The sequence below is a fragment of the Archocentrus centrarchus genome, unplaced genomic scaffold (assembly GCF_007364275.1).
Source record: "Archocentrus centrarchus isolate MPI-CPG fArcCen1 unplaced genomic scaffold, fArcCen1 scaffold_54_ctg1, whole genome shotgun sequence".
Classification (NCBI taxonomy): Eukaryota; Metazoa; Chordata; class Actinopteri; order Cichliformes; family Cichlidae; genus Archocentrus; species Archocentrus centrarchus.
In genome coordinates this window covers 404,121-427,117 of record NW_022060276.1, presented here as the reverse complement: position 1 = coordinate 427,117, position 22,997 = coordinate 404,121, and the positions used below count along the sequence as shown (strand labels likewise).

At 39.6% G+C, this 22,997-nt stretch overlaps 3 protein-coding genes across 3 annotated transcripts in view; 2 read left to right on the top strand and 1 right to left on the bottom strand.

The window, feature by feature from the left end:
- The window catches only part of LOC115777469 (E3 ubiquitin-protein ligase RNF31-like), a 131,143-nt gene that overhangs the window by 29,300 nt on the left and 78,846 nt on the right, over window positions 1–22,997 (top strand). The gene's annotated exons all lie outside the window — the stretch shown is intronic.
- On the bottom strand, window positions 1,757–4,128 carry LOC115777489 (uncharacterized). Its single transcript, XM_030725407.1, has 4 exons — window positions 3,955–4,128; window positions 3,596–3,700; window positions 2,979–3,186; window positions 1,757–2,836 (listed from the first exon to the last, which is right to left on the bottom strand). Exons 1-4 carry the CDS (start codon window positions 4,125–4,127, stop codon window positions 2,372–2,374), a joined length of 951 nt encoding a protein of 316 aa, XP_030581267.1. The 5' UTR covers window position 4,128; the 3' UTR covers window positions 1,757–2,371.
- On the top strand, window positions 4,336–7,738 carry LOC115777490 (uncharacterized). The gene is made up of 5 exons (XM_030725408.1): window positions 4,336–4,636; window positions 5,075–5,196; window positions 5,735–5,878; window positions 6,609–6,755; window positions 6,994–7,738. The coding sequence occupies exons 2-5, from the start codon at window positions 5,079–5,081 to the stop codon at window positions 7,314–7,316; spliced, it is 732 nt and encodes a 243-aa protein (XP_030581268.1). The 5' UTR covers window positions 4,336–4,636; window positions 5,075–5,078; the 3' UTR covers window positions 7,317–7,738.

Sequence of the window (22,997 nt, the reverse complement as noted above, 5' to 3'; positions counted from 1 at the left end):
CCCCACACCATCATCACTACCAAATTTTGCACTTCGCACAATGCAGTCAGACAAGTACCGTTCACCTGGCAGCCACCAAACCCAGACTCCTATAGGAGATTGCTAGATGACGAAGCATGATTCTTCACTCCAGAGAACACATCTCTACTGCTCTAGAGTTCAGTGGGGGCGTGCTTTACACCACTTCATCCAACTCTTTGCATTGTACTTGGTGATGTAAGGCTTGAATGCAGCTGCACAGTTGACTGTGGAATACTTAGTAGCGGGGAAATGTCACAACTGGACGTGTTGCACAGGTGTCCTATCACAGTACCATGCTGGAATTCACTGAGCTCCTGAGAGCAACCTATTCTTTTACAAATGTTTGTAGAAGCAGTCGGTATGCCTAGGTGCTTGGCTTTATAAACCTGTGACCAAGGCAGTAACTGGAACACCTGAATGCAATTATTTGGATGGGTTAGTGAATACTTCTGGAAATATTGTGTATGATTCTCCTAAAGTGAGCCATAGTTTTTATCTAAACTTACAACAAAATTTGACTGCAATATTATTTTAGGTGATTTCGACAGTCACACTACAGCAACAATTCTGACACAAAACAGTTCAATTTATTAGAATGTATTGATTTTAAACAATTTAAAAGGATCACTTTTTTTTACATAATCCTTGATGCCATAGTTACAAATATTCTAGATAATGCCATCTCTGATCATTATTCCATATTATTTAGGGCTGCAACTATCGATTATTTTAGTAATCAAGTATTCTATCGATTATTCCATCAATTAGTTGAGTAATTGGTTAAGAAATACGGTAGCACTTTCTATTACAGCTCGGTAATAATGTGGTAATAAGGGGGTAATAATGGGGTAACAAGCTGGAAACAAAAGGTAATAATGGGGTAATATACAGGACATTATCATCCAATTACCAAGGTAATTACCAGCTAATATCCAAGTAATACCACTAGTAACAACAGCGAAAAAGCTGGAAACAGAAGGTAATAATGAGGAAATTTAACGGTTATTGCCATCCAATTATCAAGGTAATTACCAGCTAATATCAAGTAATACTGCTGGTAACAACAGCGGTTACAATTGAGTAATATTCCACTGAAATTTATGTAAATGGATCGTAAGGCCCCCAAAACTGATGGTAATGCTGTGGAAACAGAGATATGCCCATGAGGCTAAACCCTTTAGTAATAGTAGCTTAAAAATGTGGTAAAAATATTGTATGGAGATAGCAATAAGGAAGTAATGTTTATGCATTTAACTTTTCATAATTTTTAATAAATTGTAATAAACGCAAAATTATGAAGTAATATTGGCTAATGTTTTAACATAATAGGATGGTATTACCATGTTATAAGGCTTGAATTAATTATACCTTAGGTTCTCAGCATTCTGCTTTGCTTAATAGCCTAAATATTATGCTTAATGCTTTGGCTTATTAAATGGAAATATTTATGGTAATTTCTTTGTAATAAGCAGGAATCAGGGCTGCAAAATGCAAAACCGACTGTTTCTATGCAATAACCTATTTAAGTAAACTACAACAAGTGTGAGCATTATCTGGAAATGCTCATGGTAGTTTCTGTGTATTAAGCAGGAATCAGGGCTGCAAAATGCAAAACCGACTGTTTCTATGCAATAACCTATTAAAGCAAACTACAAGAAGTGTGAGCATTATCTGGAAATAATGGTGGTAGGTTCTGTGTAATAAGCAAGAATCAGGCTTGTAAACTGACTGTATTTATTGCCAAGTTAATCACTGAATAAAACAAAAGTCAAGAGTTCTGATGATGAACTGGAAACACATGGAAAATGCTAAACTACCTGTTTGAAAAACATTAAGTATTAGATTTAAAAAAATAAACATGCATAAAACACTCATTAAAAGCTCGCTGGAAAATAACTGCATTGTATTTGTTTGAGGATCACAAACTGCTAAGAGGTCTATTTAAAATAGTTTTTGAAATTGCATAGGAGTGTAGAAGATCCTCTGTCACAGCACATTTTATATCTGGATGACAATGGAATACATATTTTAAATGTCCAATACACAAAAACAAAATGCCATCCATCTATGCATTTTTTCCAGGGGAGCTGGACCCTGTCTCAGCTGTCATTTGCGGGAGATGGGCTACACATTGGACAGGTCACCAGTCTGTCATCGGGCTAATGCCGAGACGAACTATTCACATTTACAACTAGGGTCAATTTACACAGTCAGACCTAGAGCTAATCACCAATTTATCTAACCCCATGCATGACTGTGGGAGGAAGCCAGAGTAGCCAGAGAGAGCCCACACAGATCTGGAGATAACATACAAACTCCATGCAAAAAGGCTCCAGCCACAGGGGTGATGTTATTGTACTGGATGTATGGCTCTTATATCCTTGAAAAGGCGACCAAGGGGTCCATTTCTGTGTTGTCTACCCAGCCAGTAGTTCCACTCAATAAAATGTAGGATCTCTCTCAGTGACTTCCCAGTCATGTTGCCTCTGAAACGGTACACCTCTTGCTTAAAGGTTCTCCAGGACCTTTCTATATGCTGGGTATGTGCTCCTGTAGCAGGGTGAACAAAAAACCTCTGGTGATTGACTTGGTAGTGTATATACCCATGTTGCCTCAGTCTGCAGTAGGAACGCCAAGAGTCACTCAAAATTGTACTTGCAGGTCTAACATATCGCTGTATAATAGGAAGTAGTCTTTCAGAATTTCGTCTGCGAACAAATTTCAACACAGGCCTCCTTCTCCGTTGATTGACTTCCAACAATCCAAAAACCCAGCCTCTCCTGCGCCAAGTAGCACCAAATCGCCCGCGTGCATACTGAAAAATTAGAAGTTTTTGGAAAGAGGACAGTGTTAAGGCATGATTTATTTGCAGTTGTCTGAACAACAATTTCATAGATACAGATGTACCTATCACCATTATTCACCAATTAATATCTTAAATAAATTCATATCTTTACCTTTCTCTTGTGACAAAACTTGCTCTCATCAATGACAACAAAACCATGTCTTCCACCTATTCTCATTTTCCCCCTCCTCTTCAGGTGCTTAACTGCTTGCACACACACCCTCCTTAGTGTCTTGGACATCTTGGACAAAGTGCGGCTGCTTCCACAGACTCCCTCTTCAATTAAGTCCACTTGCCTCAGTCTTAGCCCTTGTGCAAACCTGCAGCAATGTAGTAAACCTATATGAATAATGTTAATGTGATATTAACACAGTTTATTACTGACTTCTTAATCATGTAAAAGGTGTTACTGTTATGTCACATGTATGAAATTATTATAAAATAATAATGTGGTAGAATAGAAGGGATATTACTAAAGGTGGTTCTACACACTACTTAATCATGGGGTGTACTTAGTTAGTACTTAATTTTCATATACTGCTTCTTCATTTTTGCGTAGCTTTTATTAAATAAATAATGAAATATTGTTGCTGCTCATTCAAGGTTGCATTTACCTAATTTTACAACAGTTTGTGTTTAATATTATGCTATGAGTCAAAATAGTTTACTACATGCAGTACATATGTACTTACTGTTTATCATGACTATATGTATGTCTGTGTAACAAACCTATGCATGAACATCATCCAAGAAGTCAAGGAGGAGCGAGAGCCTGAGAAAATAGACCCATCTCTTATGGATTTGGACATGAATCTATTATGTCTTCGACACACCCTTTGAACAAAATATGCCATTTGGTAAAACATAATGAATACATGAATTAATACATTAAATATCAATAAACAACAATAATAATATTTTAAATTTTTGTGACTGTGCTGATTAGCTGATGGTATTTTACAAAATGTCTTACTAAAGTACTTTCAAAGTACTCTCCAAATGCAAATAACTAACCTAGAAATGTGTAATTCAGGCATATGGAAGACATAGGTCAAATTTAAGAAATTTATAGGAAATCAAGAACTTACCAGCGATATCCATCTCTTGTGTTGCCACCTTTTCTCATTTTCATTTTTCTTTCACACAGAGAGCATCTCTTCTTTTTTGAGAGTAATTTCAGTTTTTGAAGCCATTTTATAAGTACAAGCTTCTTCTTATTTCCCCTTTGTGTTATGTTTAATAATTTTTCAGCGGTGTTCATGTTGAATGGACTGCAAGTCAAGTATGAATCACATACTGGCGCCAGATAGTAAAGCAGCTGTCTGGTCCGTCAGTTAATGGTCCCCCATTCACTCTGCTTCCACGGCAGTAAGAAAAGTAAATAAAAAATAATAAATAACTTCATTCTTTAAGTGCAAAAAGCAAATTTATTTGGATTTATTGTCAATTTAGATTCAGTTAAGTGGGACAATGTACCCTGTTTTCGTTACAGCCGTAGGAGTGCCTGTGCATCACTTTAAATCTTCCCCCTCCAAACTAAGCTCTGCTGGAAAGAACCGGCTGCCAGTAGGTGGCAGACTGCGGTCTGGTGGGAATATGCACATTTTCTTTTATCTCTGGAGGAGAGAGAAAGAAGAAGTTGGCGCCAACAGCCACACTTTGCCTCCTTTTTTGGCGTACCTCACAGTTCCAAGCTGGCAAAAACCACTGGATTACAAGAGTGTCTTTGGAATAAAATCGCCATACTTTCTACTGTTGTAAGGTTGCAAGGTAAGAACATGAATTCTTAATATTACAGAAAATTATGCACATTTTTGTCTTTTTTTGATAACATGCTGTGATGTTTCGGGGTTGGCACATTTTTATTATATATATATATATATATACATACATACAACGAAGGAACTAGTTTGTGTCAGTCTGAATCACTGTGTGGTTTATTTTGATCCTGATAATTGATGTTTTGAGGTTTGTCAAAAAATACTTGATATTGGACCATTGTGTATATGTGTAGACCCAGAGGGTTATTGGTTTATAGTCAGGTGTATTTCCTGTATCCTTATTTAAAAAAAAAAAAAAAAAAGTTAAATTCTGCACTTTGTATTTGCTTAACTATATTACTGGCTCATTATTAACGATAGCCATTAAATATTCCAAAGTTACCAGTAAACCATTGAATGTTTCCAATACAATATTCTAACATTTCAGAGCCATGCCTTTAAGAAGAAGGTACAACACAGCCAACCAGGTACATCCATCTGTGAGTGCTGATGGCAGTGCTGGATCTGCACAGGTGGAACAACTTGACAATGTAGAGGGTAAAGGAGAAAGTAAGTATACAATCTTATCCACAAGCATTAATTGACTACACTCATGTAGGCTTTTTCAGTATGACACCTTTAATGCACCAGTATTTATAAATCACTACCCCCTAATTCTATACTCCTCTCAAACTTCCTACAGTTCACTATTAAGTCTTCAAAAATACAGGGGGAAAATACCTATCATTACTCATTTTTGTAAGCGCAAACTGTCATATATGTTAAAAAGCATTCTGTTGTAGAATTTGACTGTATTCACAAGTAAAGTTTGAAGCAAAAGTTAGTATTTATTGGCAGCCATAGACTGAAACGTAACATATATTTTAGAATCTGCTAATAACACAACAGTGAAGACACCGAAATAATTTAATTGTTGTAGAAGAAGAACATTATGGAAAAGAGAAACTCAAACAAAAAACCCAACAATGTTGCCATACATTGTATAATACAATTAAAACATCAAAATTGATTCCTTGGTTTTCATTGTATCTAAACATGTCCTTTTTCTTTTGTTTTGTGATGATATATATATTTTTTACCATTATAGCGCCAGGAACTCCATCTACGTTGGCTCCAACTGCTACAGCAATAATTCAGCAGCTAAGAGACAAAATTACTGTCCTTGAAGATGAAAGAAATTTCCTCAGAGAACAGCTGAAAAAAGCACTGGATAACATCCCTACTACTTCAGGTGAAACACAGAAATTGTGATCTGCTTTGATTGATTGATAATTTAAAAATGCAATATGGCTTATATATATATATATATATATATATATATATATATATATATATATATATATATATATATATATATATATATATATATATATATATATATATAAAAACAGAGGACACCTACAATCTAAAGCCTCATCCATTTTTTTAGAGTTTATAATCTAACCTGTTGAAGAACTTCAACTGTCAGTCATCTTCCATCAGTCCGGTCAATGAAAAAAATGGTTTGTTTTTAGAGTCATGGCCAAAGGCTTCAGCAGTTGCAACACTAAGAAAGCAAAATTTATTTGCCAGTAACAGTTTTTGAAAAATATGAATTGCTTGCGAGTTAGCACTCTGTGTTGACCCTGCGACAGGCTAGCGACCTGTACAGGGTGTACCCTGCCTCTTGCCCTATGTCAGCTGGGAGAGGCTCCAGCCCCCCCGTGACCCTGAAAAGGATAAGCGGAAGAGAATGGATGGATGGATGGATGGATGGATGGACGGACGAATTGTTTGTGATAGATTTTCACTGTGTCATAGACACATTTATAAATAATTTAATATAAACATGTAAAAGTAGATGGATACAAAACTTTGTGCCATTGTCACAACTTTTGATCACAACTGTATACTCCACTTGTCTCTTTTTCACAGTACACTTTATTTTATTTTTTTATTTATTTATTTTTTACAATTCTCAGCAAAACGACATCATTCCCCCTCAAGTTCCAGTTCCTCAGATTCATCAGCCTCAGACTCTGAGTCGTCTTCTTCACCGAGTGACGGGAAAAAGAGCAAGAAGGCCAAGAAGAAGAAGAAGAAGAAAGTGTCACAGTTTGGCAAAAGAAGTATGTTATGTAGCAGTTAACATTCTTTTTTTACATTTTTTTTTAGAAAATGTCAGATTTGCTGACACAGTCATATAGCTATGTGTCACAGTGAGTTCTGTCTTGTATGACTGCTCAGTTGTGTGATTTAACATTTTAGGTATTAAGAGTGTAAATATTGGAAACAATTCAACACATATATACTTACTTGTTCATACCTCTGGATGTGTTGTGATTGTTTTGTTCTTGGCTTTTACAGTGAAACACCCAGAAGATGTCAAACACAGGTATATGTTTGTTCTTAAAACATTCAAGAAAACACACAGCCTGAACCGAAGTTGTGAAAAACTCAACGTGGATCGAAACACTATTGCCTACACAGCCGTCATTGCTGAAGTCCTTTTGGTAGCGGACAGCGAGGAGAAATGTAGGGTTCCACCCTTTACTGGCGGCTCACTCCTTAAGTATGCAAAAGAGGTGAAGGTTTTCCTTGATGATGAGCCAGAGTTAAGAGCAAGAATAGACAAAAAGAAAAAAGAGAGAGAGTTGTTGCCCATCTCTTACAAAATCAAAGGGAATTAGGAAGTTCTTCTTGCTTTTTTCTATTTTTTTGTCACAACCTTTTGAGAAAATGTTTGCAGTTTTAACATGAATAGTTTAGTTAATGAGAAGTCTGTTTTTTCCAGCTATTTCCAGGATTGGATGATGTTTTATTAATTTCTTTGTGATAACTATTCATGTGTGATAAGTTTTTCTTTGAATATTACCCATAAGAAGTGAAACCATAGGGTTGTTTTATTGATTTACTTTGTTTTATTTTTTCGCATGTCTTTGTGTTGTTGATGTTGGTTGTTTGTTTGTATTTTCATTTTGTAAATCCTGATCTCATATCTTAGAATACAATATTTCTTTATTTACTTATGTTCAGGCATTGATCAAGTTATCATTTTTATAAGGTTGCTTCAAGTTTATCCATGTTGTGTTATACAGACATTGCTTTGTTCTTTAAGGAAAATGACAATAAAACTGCAAGTTCATGAAGGAATTTGGTCAGCATTTTTAGTTTAGTATATGTAAACAAGCAGAAATTTCTTCTTGTAATCTGATGGTTTTTGCAGTTATTGCTATAGAACCTACCACCATTATTTCCAGATAATGCTCACACTTCTTGTAGTTTGCTTTAATAGGTTATTACATAGAAACAGTCGGTTTTGCATTTTGCAGCCCTGATTCCTGCTTATTACACAGAAACTACCACCATTATTTCCAGATAATGCTCACACTTGTTGTAGTTTACTTAAATAGGTTATTGCATAGAAACAGTCGGTTTTGCATTTTGCAGCCCTGATTCCTGCTTATTACAAAGAAATTACCATAAATATTACCATTTAATAAGCCAAACCATTAAGCATAATATTTAGGCTATTAAGCAAAGCAGAATGCTGAGAACCTAAGGTATCATTAATTCAAGCCTTATAACATGGTAATACCATCCTATTATGTTAAAACATTAGCCAATATTACTTCATAATTTTGCGTTTATTACAATTTATTAAAAATTATGAAAAGTTAAATGCATAAACATTACTTCCTTATTGCTATCTCCATACAATATTTTTACCACATTTTTAAGCTACTATTACTAAAGGGTTTAGCCTCATGGGCATATCTCTGTTTCCACAGCATTACCATCAGTTTTGGGGGCCTTACAATCCATTTACATAAATTTCAGTGGAATATTACTCAATTGTAACCGCTGTTGTTACCAGCAGTATTACTTGATATTAGCTGGTAATTACCTTGATAATTGGATGGCAATAACCGTTAAATTTCCTCATTATTACCTTCTGTTTCCAGCTTTTTCGCTGTTGTTACTAGTGGTATTACTTGGATATTAGCTGGTAATTACCTTGGTAATTGGATGATAATGTCCTGTATATTACCCCATTATTACCTTTTGTTTCCAGCTTGTTACCCCATTATTACCCCCTTATTACCACATTATTACCGAGCTGTAATAGAAAGTGCTACCAGAAATACTTTTGTCTTATTAATAGTTCATCTCCATATTTTAACTTCTGTAGATTTACTGTAGATTTTTTGCTGTGTGAAACAAACAGTGGTGGATAGAGCAGCTGCAAAGTTCTCTTCACTTGCTGATCAGGTGGTTGATGAAGGGCTCCTTCAGCTGTTGCCCAGTAAAGGTTTTAATGGTGGTTACAGAAAAAAGCACTGCTTTGGACACTAGAAAAAACCTTTTCCTTTCACTCCAATTGAGCTCACCATATCGATAACTGCTCCTTCTCTTTGCGCTTGCCACAACTTCTGCAGTTGTTACCGAACAATCACTAGTGCTAATAGTGGCACCCGCCAGCAAACTGTGGAGATAGCGATGTGTTCCGGTAGTTACAGCTGAAATCCTGAGCAGCATGGTGAGCACAACACACACTCACACACACACGTGCGCACACACACACACACACACACACACACACACACACACACACACACACACACACACGTGCGCACACACACACATGCGCACACACACACACACACACACACACACACAGCTGTGAAGAGCAGTGGAGGCATGGAACAAATTGTCAGCGATGATCCACTCTGTGTTAAAGAGTCATATTTTCCAAATTTCTGGAAGTATTCCGGTCTGAGTTTAGATCCCATCACAGCACTGAGTCTGCTTTGTTAATGGTTTTTAATGATATTCTCTTGGCAACTGACTCTGGTGACTGTGTTCTGCTTGTGCTATTAGATTTAACTGCTGCGTTTGATACTGTGGACCATGAGATACTCATATCTAGGCTGGAACAGTGTGTGGGCATCACAGGTGCAGCCCTCCAGAGGTTTAGGTCCTACCTCGCCAACAGAAGTTTCTGTTTCAGTATTGATGACTGTAAGTTGGCCTCTGCTGATCTTCCCTGGGGGGTTCCACAAGGCTCCATTTTGGGGCCTCTCCTTTTCTCGTTGTACCTGTTGCCACTTTGCACTATCTTTCGGAAACATGAAGTGTCTTTTCACTGCTATGCCGATGATTGCCAAGTCTATTTCCCACTGAGGCACTCCGGTGTATGCTCTATCCAGCCCCTCCTGGATTGCCTTTCTGACATCAGGGGTTGTTTGTCACTGAATTTTTTAAGTTTAAATGACAAAAAGACTGAAATTATGTTGTTTAGGGCCAGTGGCAGTGGCAGCATCCCATGTGTTGACCTTTCTATTCTGGCCCCATATGAGAAGGCCATTATCACAAATTTAGGTGCGAAAATGGACCCGACATTAAAGCTCAACGCTCAGGTAAATGCACTAGTGAAATCCTGCTTTTTTCAGCTGAGACGGCTATCAAAAATGAAGCTTTTTCTTTCCAAAATTAATCTTGAGACAGTGATACATGCTTTTATAATGTCTCGCCTTTACTACTGTAATGCGCTTTTGTTTGGAATCAGCCAGGCCTTTATTGCTCGCCTACAGTGGGTGCAAAATGCTGCTGCTGCCCGATTTTTATCTGGGGCAAAAAAGCGGGAGCACATCACCCCAATCTTGGCTTCTCTTCACTGGCTTCCAGTTCGATTTCAAATCCAGTTTAAAATTCTTCTGTTTGTTTTTAAATCCTTAAAGGGTCATGCCCCTTTATATTTGTCTGAACTGCTGCTCCCTTATGCTTCATCTCGTTCCCTTAGGTTAGCAGACCAGATGCTGCTATGTGTTCCAAAGTCACAAGGCAAACCCAGAGGAGATCGAGCTTTTGCAGTTGCGGCTCCAAAATTATGGAACGAGTTGCCATTATATGTAAGAGAGGCTCAATCACTTGCTGTTATTAAATCTCGCTTAAAAGGACATTTTTACTCCCTGGCCTTCAACCCAGTGTGAGACTGACTGTGGCGTTAAGTTAATTTTTCTGTTTTGTAGTTCCTTATTTTTAAATTTTTTTGATATTTTAAGTATTTAAATTTTTAATACTGTGCTCGTTGTTGGTGTGTCTTTTATATTGTTCTGTCCTATGTCTGTGCATGTTGCTGTGATTGATGTGTTGTACAGCACTTTGGCCAGCCTTGTTGTTGTTTTAAGGTGTATTATAAATAAATTGGTATGGTATGGTATGGTATGGTAAATGACGGAAACAGAGAACTTTAATGCTGCTAATGCGGGTGAAATGCAACGCTGACACGGAGACACCTGAGGGCTGCAAAGCTTCAACGAAGCATCAAAGCAACAAATTTGTGTCGGCGATTTTTTTATAATCTAATTATTTGAGTTACTCAAGGAAGTGTTGCAGCCCTAATATTATTATGCATATTATTTTTATGGTAATTTATGTAGCACTACTTTACATTCTTATCAAATTACTGCCAACATCTACAGTCTCACCTGTAAATTCTAAAGATTTGGAAGACGTTTTTCATCAGGTAAAGTCTTGCACCTCTTTATTTGATCCCACTAAAGGGTAAAAGGTTTCATGTTTCAATCAGAACTTGTAGATCTGCAGAAACAAAAATCAAGTTAAGGGGTCAGTCCTTGGTCCATTATTCTTTGACTTTTACATGATCCCTCTTGATACTATCAGGCGGTTTGCAGCCAAGTGTGAAGTGGTATGAGAATCAACACCTCCAAGTCTGAGGCTCAGCCGAAAAAGTGTGGAATGCTCACTCCAGGTCACGGAGTTGTTCCCTCAAGTGGAAGAGCTTAGGATTCTCAGGGTCTTGTTCATGAGTGAGGGGAGAGTGGAGCAGAGACTGAAAGTTGGATCGGTGTGACGCCAGCAGCAATGCAGATGCTGTACCAATGTACCAAAGCAAAGCTGTCAATTTACTGGTCAATCTATGTTCCAGCCCTCACCTATAGCCCTATAGCACCTGTAGCAGAACCAGTCACTTACCTTTTTAAGCTGAGTCTTCAGCCCTCTTATCATACCTAAAATTTGGAAAGTTGCCTATGTTCTCCCCCTACTTAAAGGTGGAGATCCATCCATGTTGAACAATTATTGTCCAATCTCTAAACTTTCCATGCTGGCTAAAATCCTTGAATCTCAGGTAAATTTGCAGTTAAAGTGATTTTTATCTGATAATAATATTCTAAGTGACTTTCAGTTGCTTTTAGAACTGGGCACAGTACCATTACTACAGCCACAGCTGTGATAAATAATTTGATATGCATCCTAGACACGAAATACCATTGCAATGCTTTATTTGTGGATCTGTCTAAGGCGGCTTACTCAGTGGATCATAACTTGCTGTTGAAAATTTACTAACACTGGTTTTGGTCCTGCGGCAGTTGAGTGATTTCCAAATTATCTGATAAATCGAACTCAGTCTGTCTATGTAGAGGACCCTTGATAGGTTCAGATCATTTTAATAAACTCAGAGAACAAACACACAACTCTTAAAACTTGCGCAAGGAATAGAGCCGTTCCTTAAGCTCAGCTCTCGGCTGAGGGACGACTTCCTGCGCAGCGTTTTTATTTGGACTTTCACAATAAGATCACGTGGTTTACACAAAACTCAGTTTACAGCATGTAATAAACAACATTCTCGGCTTCTTCCTTACCATATATGGTTGTAAGTACACTGTGGAATGTGCATACGTAACATGGCGTACATGAGACACGTATCCTATGTGTGTTCTGTAGGCTTGAAACAGCCTGCAGGTAACTACAACTTCCTCTTTAAGAAATGTCACCACATATTTCCGTTTCAAACATAAAAACAACAGTATAATATGTACATAAAACAACTTATAAAAACATACAAACAGAAGATATGATAATTCATAATAAACAGAATGGAATTTATACTATAATTCCAACATTTCCCCCCTGTTTATCATAACTAAACTGGCATCTTTTTACACGCCACACCACCTGCTCACACATTTTCAGTGTGGGTTTCATTCATTGCCAGATATATACATATTTACAAAATATCTTCAGGCATTTCAACCATCGACCGTCGACCATCTGAAGCTGCAAATATGACATGACATAACCTGTGAAAATCTTTGTTATCATGGATCTGATGCAGGGCAGAATGCACATTGTGAACACACAAATCAACACTAACACACACAAAACAGGTGTCAGGCATTTCAACAATACCTGCCACCAAGTTCCCGCATTTAGCCAGGAAAACCAATCACTCTGGTTTCCCTGAGTGTGCTGTTGTACATATTTCTGTAAGTCAGACTGTCGAGCGCCTCCATTATGGCTCCACCAGCATTATCTTCATCTGGAATGTAACTACAACATGTCTTACCAATGATCTTACACACGCCACCCTGGGAAGCTGTCCAAAGATCTAATACTATCCTGTTCTGCATCACCATTGCTCTGAGTAAACTTAACGCTTTTAAAGTTCCTTGTCCTAGAGCTATGGTTGTATTTACCAGACGTAAGAGTGCATAGCGATTTCTTTCCACTTGGTCACGCACAAATCCCAGTCCAATTCCTGGAAAGTTAGACTGGGCAATCTTTGCTCCAACTCCCCAGATCCGGAGCTCATCTGGGACTTCTGAATGGCTCGTGAGCCACTCTCCAGCCTGTCGCTTCGTCTTGTGATGTGTATGACTGGCCTGGTACTGCATGAAAAAGACATGATCTGACACATATGTAACACTACACAAGCCTCCCCAATCTGGGGGAAGGGACACGTATGCTTTGTGACCACAGATGAAATACCAATCCGCTAACACTCTTCTTCCCTTGGGTCCTGGTGCTACTCGTGAGCAATGACTCAGCTCTCCAGTGTCCATCTGTATTCTGTAGGCCACGTCAGACTGACATTCCTTCCTCCGTCCAGTTAGATTGTTGTAACAAGCAATATTTTGGACGCAGGTCAGGCATTGTCTCTCATGCTGAAAATAATTGTGAAGCTGCAGAAGGGTGCCATTCTAAAGGAGTAAGGATCAGTTGTTTTCTTCACTGGGTTGAGAGGAAAAGAAAGAAATGCTTCTGGCAGTTTATTAGCATCAATTACTTGTTTACTTTGTAGAAATTTCCTCATCCAGTCACTCCAATCACAGCTCTCTTCTGCCTTCTCTTCCTCTGTATATACAGGCAGCCTGAATGGTCTGCTGTATAATATTTCATACGGAGTAAGTCCTAATTCTGATGGTGTTATGCGCATGTACATTTTCACTAATAACAAAGCTTTAACCCAGGAAAGTCCCGTTTCCTCACAACATTTGGCCAGTTTGTTTTTCAAAGTACCATTCGTAGCATTCCGCCTTTGGAGACATGGTCCAAAATGGAGTCATGGAGTCCCATGACTCCATTTTGCAAACTAAGGGAAGGCAGACAAGATTTGTTGTCTGAAGAAAACCATCCATGAGGAAAGTAAGTACACTTAGTTCAAAGACGACGCTCCTCCTGAGTAGCACAGGCTTGAATCTCTGAAACAGAGATTTGTGAATCAAGCAAAGAAGCAGAGCCAACATGGTTGACACCATCAGAAGATCTGTGAGAGAAGCCATAAAGAATGGTATGTGGATTAGGTACTGTAGGAGCTCTGGCCACAACAGCCCTGTTGACAGCTTGTAAATCTTGGACCAAACACCACTCTGTGGGTTGTCCATGATCCCTGTTTTTCCTCCACAAGAAATAGAGGAGTGCAAACAGGAGAAGAAAGACATGAAACAATAACTCCAGTAGTCAGTAAGGAGTTGAATACTGATGTTATGCCACTAACAGCCTCTGGATTGAGAGGATATTGTTTTTAACAAGGGCAAAATAAGATTTCAGTCTGATAAGAGGTTCACAGTCCCTGATAAGGCCTACATCATACTTTGACATAAAATCAGAATTAGGACTCACCAAATTACGTACTTCATCTAATAATTTTTTGGAAAATGGGTTCTGACTTAGTTTCCACTGGTAGACATAATCAGGCAAAATGGGACTAGATTTTATTCCTGAAAACTGAAACATTTTAGACACTAAAAAGAATGGGTGTACAGTTGTCCAGACTCTGTTTTGCCAGAGCTTGGAACTGCAAAACTTTCTTTAACTGTATTCCCAGATGCAGACATTGAGCAGGTGTGGCGACCATTTAACTTAAGTGGAACAAGTAATGCACATTCACGGATAATAGAATTTGTTGCTCCCGAATCAACCAAAAAAGGAGAATTTCCCCATTTACAATTAAATTCAGCATAGGCATTTTCTTATACACTTCTGATCCAACTGTACATAAATGCATTGAAATAATATATTACAGAAAGCCTGCTGAGCAGGTTGTTGTATGTGTGCTAGGCTGTGTGTGTTAGGCGTCATACGTCAGTAATGAGTGTGAGTTGTGTATGCATGTGTGTGTAGGTGATATCTCACTTCCCTTCTCTGCTGATCAGGCAACTCGCCTTCATCTGACTTGTCTGGAGTCCTCCTCTCCGATCAGTGTGTCACAGTCTGGTTAGTCCGTGTTCCCTTCACCAGTCATGGGCGTTCATTTCGCCAATGACCCGTCAGGCCGCAGTTGTAACATCTGTCATCTCGGCGCACCTGGAAAAGTCACCTCGTCTTTTTCCACGTCCTTGTCCTCTTCCCTGGGCAACAGTTTGCCCAGTGGCAACTGCTGAATACAGAGTCAATGTTGCTTTTCTCTGTCAGCATCTTATTTGTCCTTTTTTTCTAATGGTTCTTCTTCTTCTTCTTCTTCTTCTTCTTCTTCTGATTAACCATCTCCTGCGCATGTTGCACATGACTCTCACCTCAGTGAGACGACTGTCACACTTCAGGCTTCTGCTCTAAGCAACCGATCTCGTCTATCCGCATACAGGGGAGAGCAGTGTTGAGGGCTCCTCTGAGGTGGAGCTGTTCTGCTTGTCTGCAGGTTGTGGTGCAGCAGCGACTCAATGAAGAGGTGGAGGTGATGGGTCCCGTATTTGGCAACGATAATTCTGGTCCAGACGATGTCTGATCGGAGGGCAGGAGCCCAGACCTGGGTCAGAGATTTTCAGCGCTTATAAATTTGCCTGCAAAAAGGGCATAGAGAGATGAGGTATCACAAGTAACAACAAATGGAGGTGGGCCCAAAACCGCCACTCCATTAATTAGGGCATCAGCTGTTCTGCCGCTCAAAACTCTGCTAAGATCTCGCTCTCCGCCGAGTTCTTTAACTATTAATTTTCTACTCCTACGTTCCTATCTCCATTTTCCCAAGCACTCAAACGTTTCATTTGTCTTTCATATTCAGCCATTTTACAGATTTTCACATTTTTTCTTTTTTTTCTTCTTGTGCACACTCTTTAACCCAATAATTTACACATTCCAATTGTTTGGATCCATATCTCTTCTTTATCTCATTTACATGTGGCACTGTCAGGAGAAGGATTAACATCACTGCTCTAAGATCCCATTTTTTCCTAGTGAGACGTCTCTCACAGGTTTTCTTCTATGTGTAAAAAAACAGAGAAAAAGATCACATTCAAGGAGCCTAATCACCAAAGGTTAAACAACACAATTTGTCTTAAACTCTTTTACACGCGACCCAGTCTGCGTGCCACCCGCTCACCGATGGGTGTTACCCTTTTAGGCAGACTCCCAATGTCTATTCGACCCCGACAGTGACAGATGCAATTTTAATTTACCTTTTTTGTCAAATTTATCTTTTACCCCAATTCCTATTTTAAATTATTTGGAATCTTTCTCACTTGATATATGTTACGGCCGTGCCTCTAAGGCAGGGTCGTTGAATCCAGGCGGCTGTCCAGCAAAGGAGTGGAAATTCGAGTTTCTCCGTAATTTGCAAAAGCAGGAGGACTGAAGCTTTTTTTTTTTTCTTCAGCTTGATCAGAGACTTGTCACTTTTCGTGGAAAAACTCCCTGGATCCTGCCAACAATCACCAAAATTGTTATAGAAATTTATTTCTCAAATGAGGGAGACAAGATTCCTTTACATGGTTTATTACTCGTACGAGGAGAAGTCGCGCCATACCCCCAGAGGGGCATGAGTGAATTCTGAATCTTACACAGAAACACAATATATTTATACCCTTTTACATCCCCCTGTTCTCCCTCTCCTTAACTCAACCATAAAGACGAGGAGATCCTCCTCTCAGTTACATGTTCCCGCCTAAAAAGAGACTAACCAAAAGGACAATAAAACTAAAGAATGTGACCTCAATAACACAGAGGGTCCTGACGGAGGAAGGGTGTGTGTATAGGTTACAGATAAGGGAATGGTCATCTGGACAGTTTTTTACAACCTACATTGATTCAATTCTATGAAATCCATGTGGAGAAATTGAAAAGGATAAGGTGTTGGGAATCTACCCCTTCTTGGTTACAGATTACCCTGTGGATTATTTTTACAGCAAGTTAAACATGCTCTACAAAAATTTTTTTTGAATAATTGTTAAAACCTTTTGCTTGAAAGTATTTACTTATTATCTATACCATCCCCCCTGTTGAGGCATGGCAAGGCCCATGACTCAAAAGATGCTGCAATTTAAAAAAAAAAGCTTTAGGGAGTACTGGTTTATCATTAATATGATAGATATTATCCTTAGATGTCGCCCCATCCTTCCTGCTGTTAAATTTAATTGCTGCACTAACTTGCCCTCCTCCTCAAACTGTGAACCGCCAACTGCCCCCTGTAACTGTGGGGGAAGTGGTTGAGCTGGAGGAGGTAGTTGAGGTGGGGGTTGCACCCTACAAGGCCTAACGGTCTCATCCTCAGGCCTCAACAAAGCAGCATGCACATTACAAGAAGTTTGTTTTCCCTTCTTTTGTTGTCTACCCGCGGCCCTTTTTTGTGCCTGTTCCAACCACGTTTTTGCCACCATTAACTGTCTTTCTTTTTCGACTTTCCTCTTCCCTTTCTTTGTTGCCACACTTATTTTTAATTTTTCCACCAAATCTCCACATTCTTTTAACTCTAGCTTTCCACTAAACCCATACTTTTGCTTCCATTTATCACAAAATGTTGTGCTGCCCAGAGAATATCTTTCCATATATTTTAAATCCCTTTATAGGGCAGGCTTACTCTATTTACTGTCCGTACTCCCCATTTTACTCCCCGTGCTTTGTCCCGTTCAGACCACGTGTCTTTACTGGGACCTAATGCCAAATCCGCCCTTCACTGTGTACTTCAACTTTGTGCTGCTGCTTTCACTTTAATGGGCGGCTTTCACTCTCTCAGTCACTCACATTCACACACACACGTACGCGTATTTATGGAGCCTATTTTAAATCTCTCTTACGGCGAGAGTACCTAAAGTCCGAATTTGGGCCAAATTAAAAGAATCTCTTCTTCCGGCGAGAGCTACCAATTTGCTTGTCTCCTTTCGGCGAAAGAACACCTACGGTACCATCTTCCCAGCCTGAGCAGACCTGTGCTTTCCCCAGCCCAGAAATTAACCTGAGCCACAAGAACACAGCGGTAACCACTGAGGATAACCCGTTTTTCCAGCCCGAGCAGACCTGCGCCTCCCTGAGCCTGAACCCCGAGAGCACAGCAGTAACTGCTGGATAAAACGAACTCCTTCCGGCGAGTCAACTTTACTTAAAACGCGCGACTTTCACATACCTTTGTTACTGTTGGTGTTTCGTCCCCTCGGACTCCGGGAGATTGTTGAACGGCGCTGGAGAATCGGGCCTAATCACCAGCCTGGCCACGAATTTTACGTTCCAGGGCGTTCTGTTGGTCACCTGGTGATCCTAGCTGTCGACAGTCTGCGGTGTCCTTGTTCTCCAGCGTCAGTCAGCAAACTTTCCCAATCCGGCTTGAAGGACCAAAAAATGATAGGTTCAAATCATTTTAATAAACTCAGAGAACAAACACACAACTCTTTTAAAACTTGCGCAAGGAGGAGAGATCCCTTCCTTAAGCTCAGCTCTCGGCTGAGTGGAAGTTATCTGTCCCGAGGGACGACTTCCTGCACAGTGGTTTTATTCAGACTTTTACAATAAGATCACGTGGTTTACACAAAACTCAGTTTACAGCATGTAATAAATAACATTCTCGGCTTCTTCCTTACCATATATGGTTGTAAGTATACTACATACGTAACATGGTGTACATGAGACACGTATCCTATGTGTGTTCTGTAGGCTTGAAACAGCCTGCAGGTAACTACAACTTCCTCTTTAAGAAATGTCACCACATGTTTCCATTTCAAACATAAAAACAACAGTATAATATGTACATAAAACAACTTATAAAACCATATAAACAGAAGATATGATAATTTATAATAAACAGAATGGAATTTATACTATAATTCCAACAGCCCTAAATCTGATTTTCTTGGGCTAACCAAAAGTGACGTGCAGGGTTCCATTTGGGACTTTTTTATTTTCTGCTTTTATAAATTATTTGTGGAAGAACATTCCAGCAAAAATACATCTTTATGCTGATGATAGTGTTATATGCACACATGCTCCCTCTGTAGGCCAAGCAGTACAAGATTGTCAGATTGCATTTCGTTCAGTACAGACTGCTGTGCTGGATTTAAAATTGGTTTTAAATGTTCAGAAAACAAAATTTATGATCTTCTCAAAAGCTTGACCACAGGGGTTTGAGGATATTAGCATTGTTACATCTGATGGCAAAAACATTGAAAGGGTACTTGCCTACAAGTATCAGAGTATGTGGATAGATGACAAACTTCTCTTTAATGTACACATTGCTAATCTTATTAGGAAGCTCAAAGTGAAGATTGGTTTTTAATTTAGAAATAAATATTGCTTTTCTGCTAATGCCAAGAAAAACTTGTGGAATGTACATTTTTGCCTGTATTTGATTATGGTGCTATATTGTATATGCATGCTAATTGTTCAGTTCTAAAGAGTCTTGATTCAGTGTATCATGCTTCTTTACATTTTATTACAAATGCAAAATCTCTAACTCACCACTGTATTCTTTATGATTTAGTGGGTTTCCATCACTGACAACTCAATGAAAGCAGCACTGTTATATTTTCCTTTATAAACCCATTTTATATAAACCTCCAGTTTACCTCTGTACCCATCTGTGTCCTAGTACCAATAGTTACAAGCTATGCTCTTCAAAAAGGTTTTCTTTTGATGTACCTAGAGTTAGGACAGATCTGGGGGAAACAGCTTTTTCTTAAAATTTTCTTAAAGCATTGATGTATTTAAGAAAGACATCAATGCTTCTATCTGTTGGTGAATTTAAATGCATAATAAGGAATCCAGTGAAGGACGTTTGTGGATGTTTCTCTTGAGAAGCCACTTAATGTTTTATATTGTGGCTATTGTATATTGTTGTGATTTATATTTTAAGTTGTGTTTATAATATTTTGAGATGTTTTTGAGTTTATATGGCTGCTATTTTTGCCCAGGTCTCCCTTTATTTTACCAGGTGTTCCTGGTAAAATAAAGATAATAATATAGCCATGAACTCTCAGTAGTAACTGAAAGAATGAGATAGTTGAGGCATCTAATTAGAATGCCTGAACTACCTCAATGGGCATGTCCTACCAGGAGGAGGCCCCAGGGCAGACCCAGGACACGTGGGAGAGATTGCATCTCTTGGATGGTGTGGGAAAGCCTCAGAGTTCCCCCAGATAAGCTGAAGGAAGGGCCCAGGGAGAGAAGTAAATTCTGGGTGGCTCTGCTTAGACTGCTGCCCCCACGACCCAGGGGCAGAGTAGCAGAGGGTGGGCGGGTGGATGGATGGTTTTCTGTGTTCACACTTACCTAATAGCTCTTTTATGAAATAATTTTGTGCTTTTCCAACACAGCAACTTGTAAACAAAAAAAAAAAAGATGCATTTTAAAATTGGTTCTTTGCTAAGTTGTCTATTATGTATAAACACAACTCTAGTTCAGGTCCCTTTTTGATGCTTAAATGATTTATAAGTCTGGCTCCTTAGGAGCAATAAATAAAGAAATGAGGGCTACTGTACCAGCATTTTTACTACAATAACAATTAGCTGTATCTGTCAGCACAAAACAAAAAATGGTTGTTAACCTCAGCTGTGTTCATGAATAGGTGCAATAACACAGTTGATTTGTATGTTTCCTGGTTTGACTGTTGTGTCTTTACTGTCAACTTTTTACTTTTATAAAATTCTCCCATGGACTGCTGTTGATAATTCTTTGTCATGCCTTGTATTCCCTACGTTGTTCTGATTATACCCTTTGTTAGCCTTCTCTTATTACCTACATTGTTTTTATGTGGAAAGTTTTGATGAAGCCATGTTTGTATTAATACAATATAACATTGGACTGAGTGACCCATCTCTAATTTTAAAGCCAGCTTTCAGCCACTTATCTGTCCTCTTAGGATGTGGGACTCAACACTGATGCTGTGGTCTACCACGCCTCATCCATGTTATGCCATGCAGACAGTCAGACAAAGTCTCTAGCCTTTTCCCTATACCATCGCTCCTCCAGGGACAGCAGCCATGGCCACCCGCTCTCTACCAACAACCAAAGTCTCAGGTCCATTCAGGTCTTTTCCACCATCCCAAACAAACATCCAGGTGAGCAGGAAACTCAGTGTCTAATACCTCTTTAGATATGCTTTGCACACTTACAGTTCTAGAAACGAGATTGATTTAATGTAATTATTCCTTTTCAGCATTGTAATATGCAGTCACCCTGTGTTAGTTCTGTTTTACTTATCAGGGCATAATAAAAATAATCTAGTCCTTAGCAGGTTTTAAAAATTAGGTAAATATAACCTCAGATGAACAACACAACATGACATGTTGCACCATGTCATTAGTCATGTGTATGAAAAACTAAGTACACCCTTACTATTTCCACTGAAATTCCTGTGGAAGCTGTAAGGGTGGACTTGATCAGCAACACATATTAGCAGCTATGTACTCACTGCTCAGCAGAAAATTACTACTACTTACGTAAAAAGCAGAAATTTGCTGGTCTCAGGTGTGTTCAGGTGTGTGAACACAATGCTACAATTTTTCCAGGAGTGGACATCCCAACAAATATACACCAAGGTCAGTTAAAATTCATAACGGTAAAATCATAAAAAGACTTGAACAAGTATGGCTTCTCTGGAAGGGAAAAGCCTGTTTTCTCTAAAAAGAACATGGTAGTATGGTTTACATTTGTAAAACTGCATCTGAACAAACCACAAGACTTCTGGAATGATGTCCTTTGGACAGACGAGACCAAATTGAAGCTGTTTGATAATAATGCATCATGTTTGGAGAAAACCAAGCAGAACATATGAGCATAAACACTTTGTACAGATACAGACACTTAATATTGCTGCTCCCACCCGGCTGTCAGTCGCTGGAAGTCCCCCCTCCTTCTCCTGGGGCATATCTGCTTTCCACCATGAACACATCCCTTTCCCTCAATTTCAGAGTGTCACCAAGAGATGGCACTTTCTATACAAAAATTTTGACTTGTGTGGTTCACAAATGTTTTGTTAACATTTGGCATTGAAGAATTTTCACTAGCTGATTTTTACCAATTTCTGCACTTGTAATAAAATACAAAAGTCCCCAAACAAAAATGAGCAACAAAGCCAACAGCACCTGAAAGAGAAGAATAAATTCTTTTGTTCTGGTGTGTGTGTGTGTGTGTGTGTGTGTGTGTGTGTGTGTGTGTGTGTGTGTGTGTGTGTGTGTGTGTGTGTGTGTGCGCATTTGTCATGAATCGTACTTGGTAAGGAGGGTGAGAAGCCACATCAACGACCCCGAGAAACAGAGATAGCTAGAGATAGACCCATAAACCCCAGGCCGCCCGCAGCAAAGGGCAAGAGGCCCACAGAACCAGCGACGACGGGTAGCCGCCCCCACCAGGGCACGGCCATGCCCGCGTGAGCCAGGGGAGGGCCCAGGACCCCAGGTGCCCGAGAGCCGCCCGACAACGAACAAAGCCCCCCCACTCGCAAAAGCAGCCCGCCCCCACCCAGGCCACAACCCCCAAGGGAGCAGACCAACAGCCATGCCAAAACACCCAGCCCTGTGCCCCGGAACCACCGAGTGCCCCCCTCCCAGGCGGGCAGCAACAACCAGTGGGGAGCAAGCATGTCCCAAAGGGGGTGAGGCACAGCAAGCCCCACACCCAGGACCAGCCATACATGCACGCACGCACACACACAGAGACACCATGGGACACATACACTTCCACTCATGCTACTTTCCCACCGCCGAAGAACCGGTTCGTGTGCCAGTGCTCGTGCTGTTCCCAATGAACCGGCGAAACACTTAAGAACGGGCCCGCGTTCCCACTGCGTTTCTGTGAACTGCTCCTTTACGTATGAGTGTGGGCGGGTCCTCGTCTGGACACAGAAGCCGAAGCGCACAAACGTGGGA

Excerpts from the sequence above, each read along its gene's own strand:
- LOC115777489 (XM_030725407.1), bottom strand. The coding sequence starts at position 4,127 with ATGAACACCGCTGAAAAATTATTAAACATAACACAAAGGGGAAATAAG. Across the intron at positions 3,187-3,595 it reads TGGATGATGTTCATGCATAG|GTTTGCACAAGGGCTAAGAC; the intron begins GTTTGTTACACA and ends ACATTGCTGCAG. Across the intron at positions 2,837-2,978 it reads AGTTTTGTCACAAGAGAAAG|TATGCACGCGGGCGATTTGG; the intron begins GTAAAGATATGA and ends CTAATTTTTCAG.
- LOC115777490 (XM_030725408.1), top strand. The coding sequence starts at position 5,079 with ATGCCTTTAAGAAGAAGGTACAACACAGCCAACCAGGTACATCCATCT. Across the intron at positions 5,197-5,734 it reads TGTAGAGGGTAAAGGAGAAA|CGCCAGGAACTCCATCTACG; the intron begins GTAAGTATACAA and ends TTACCATTATAG. Across the intron at positions 6,756-6,993 it reads GTCACAGTTTGGCAAAAGAA|TGAAACACCCAGAAGATGTC; the intron begins GTATGTTATGTA and ends TGGCTTTTACAG.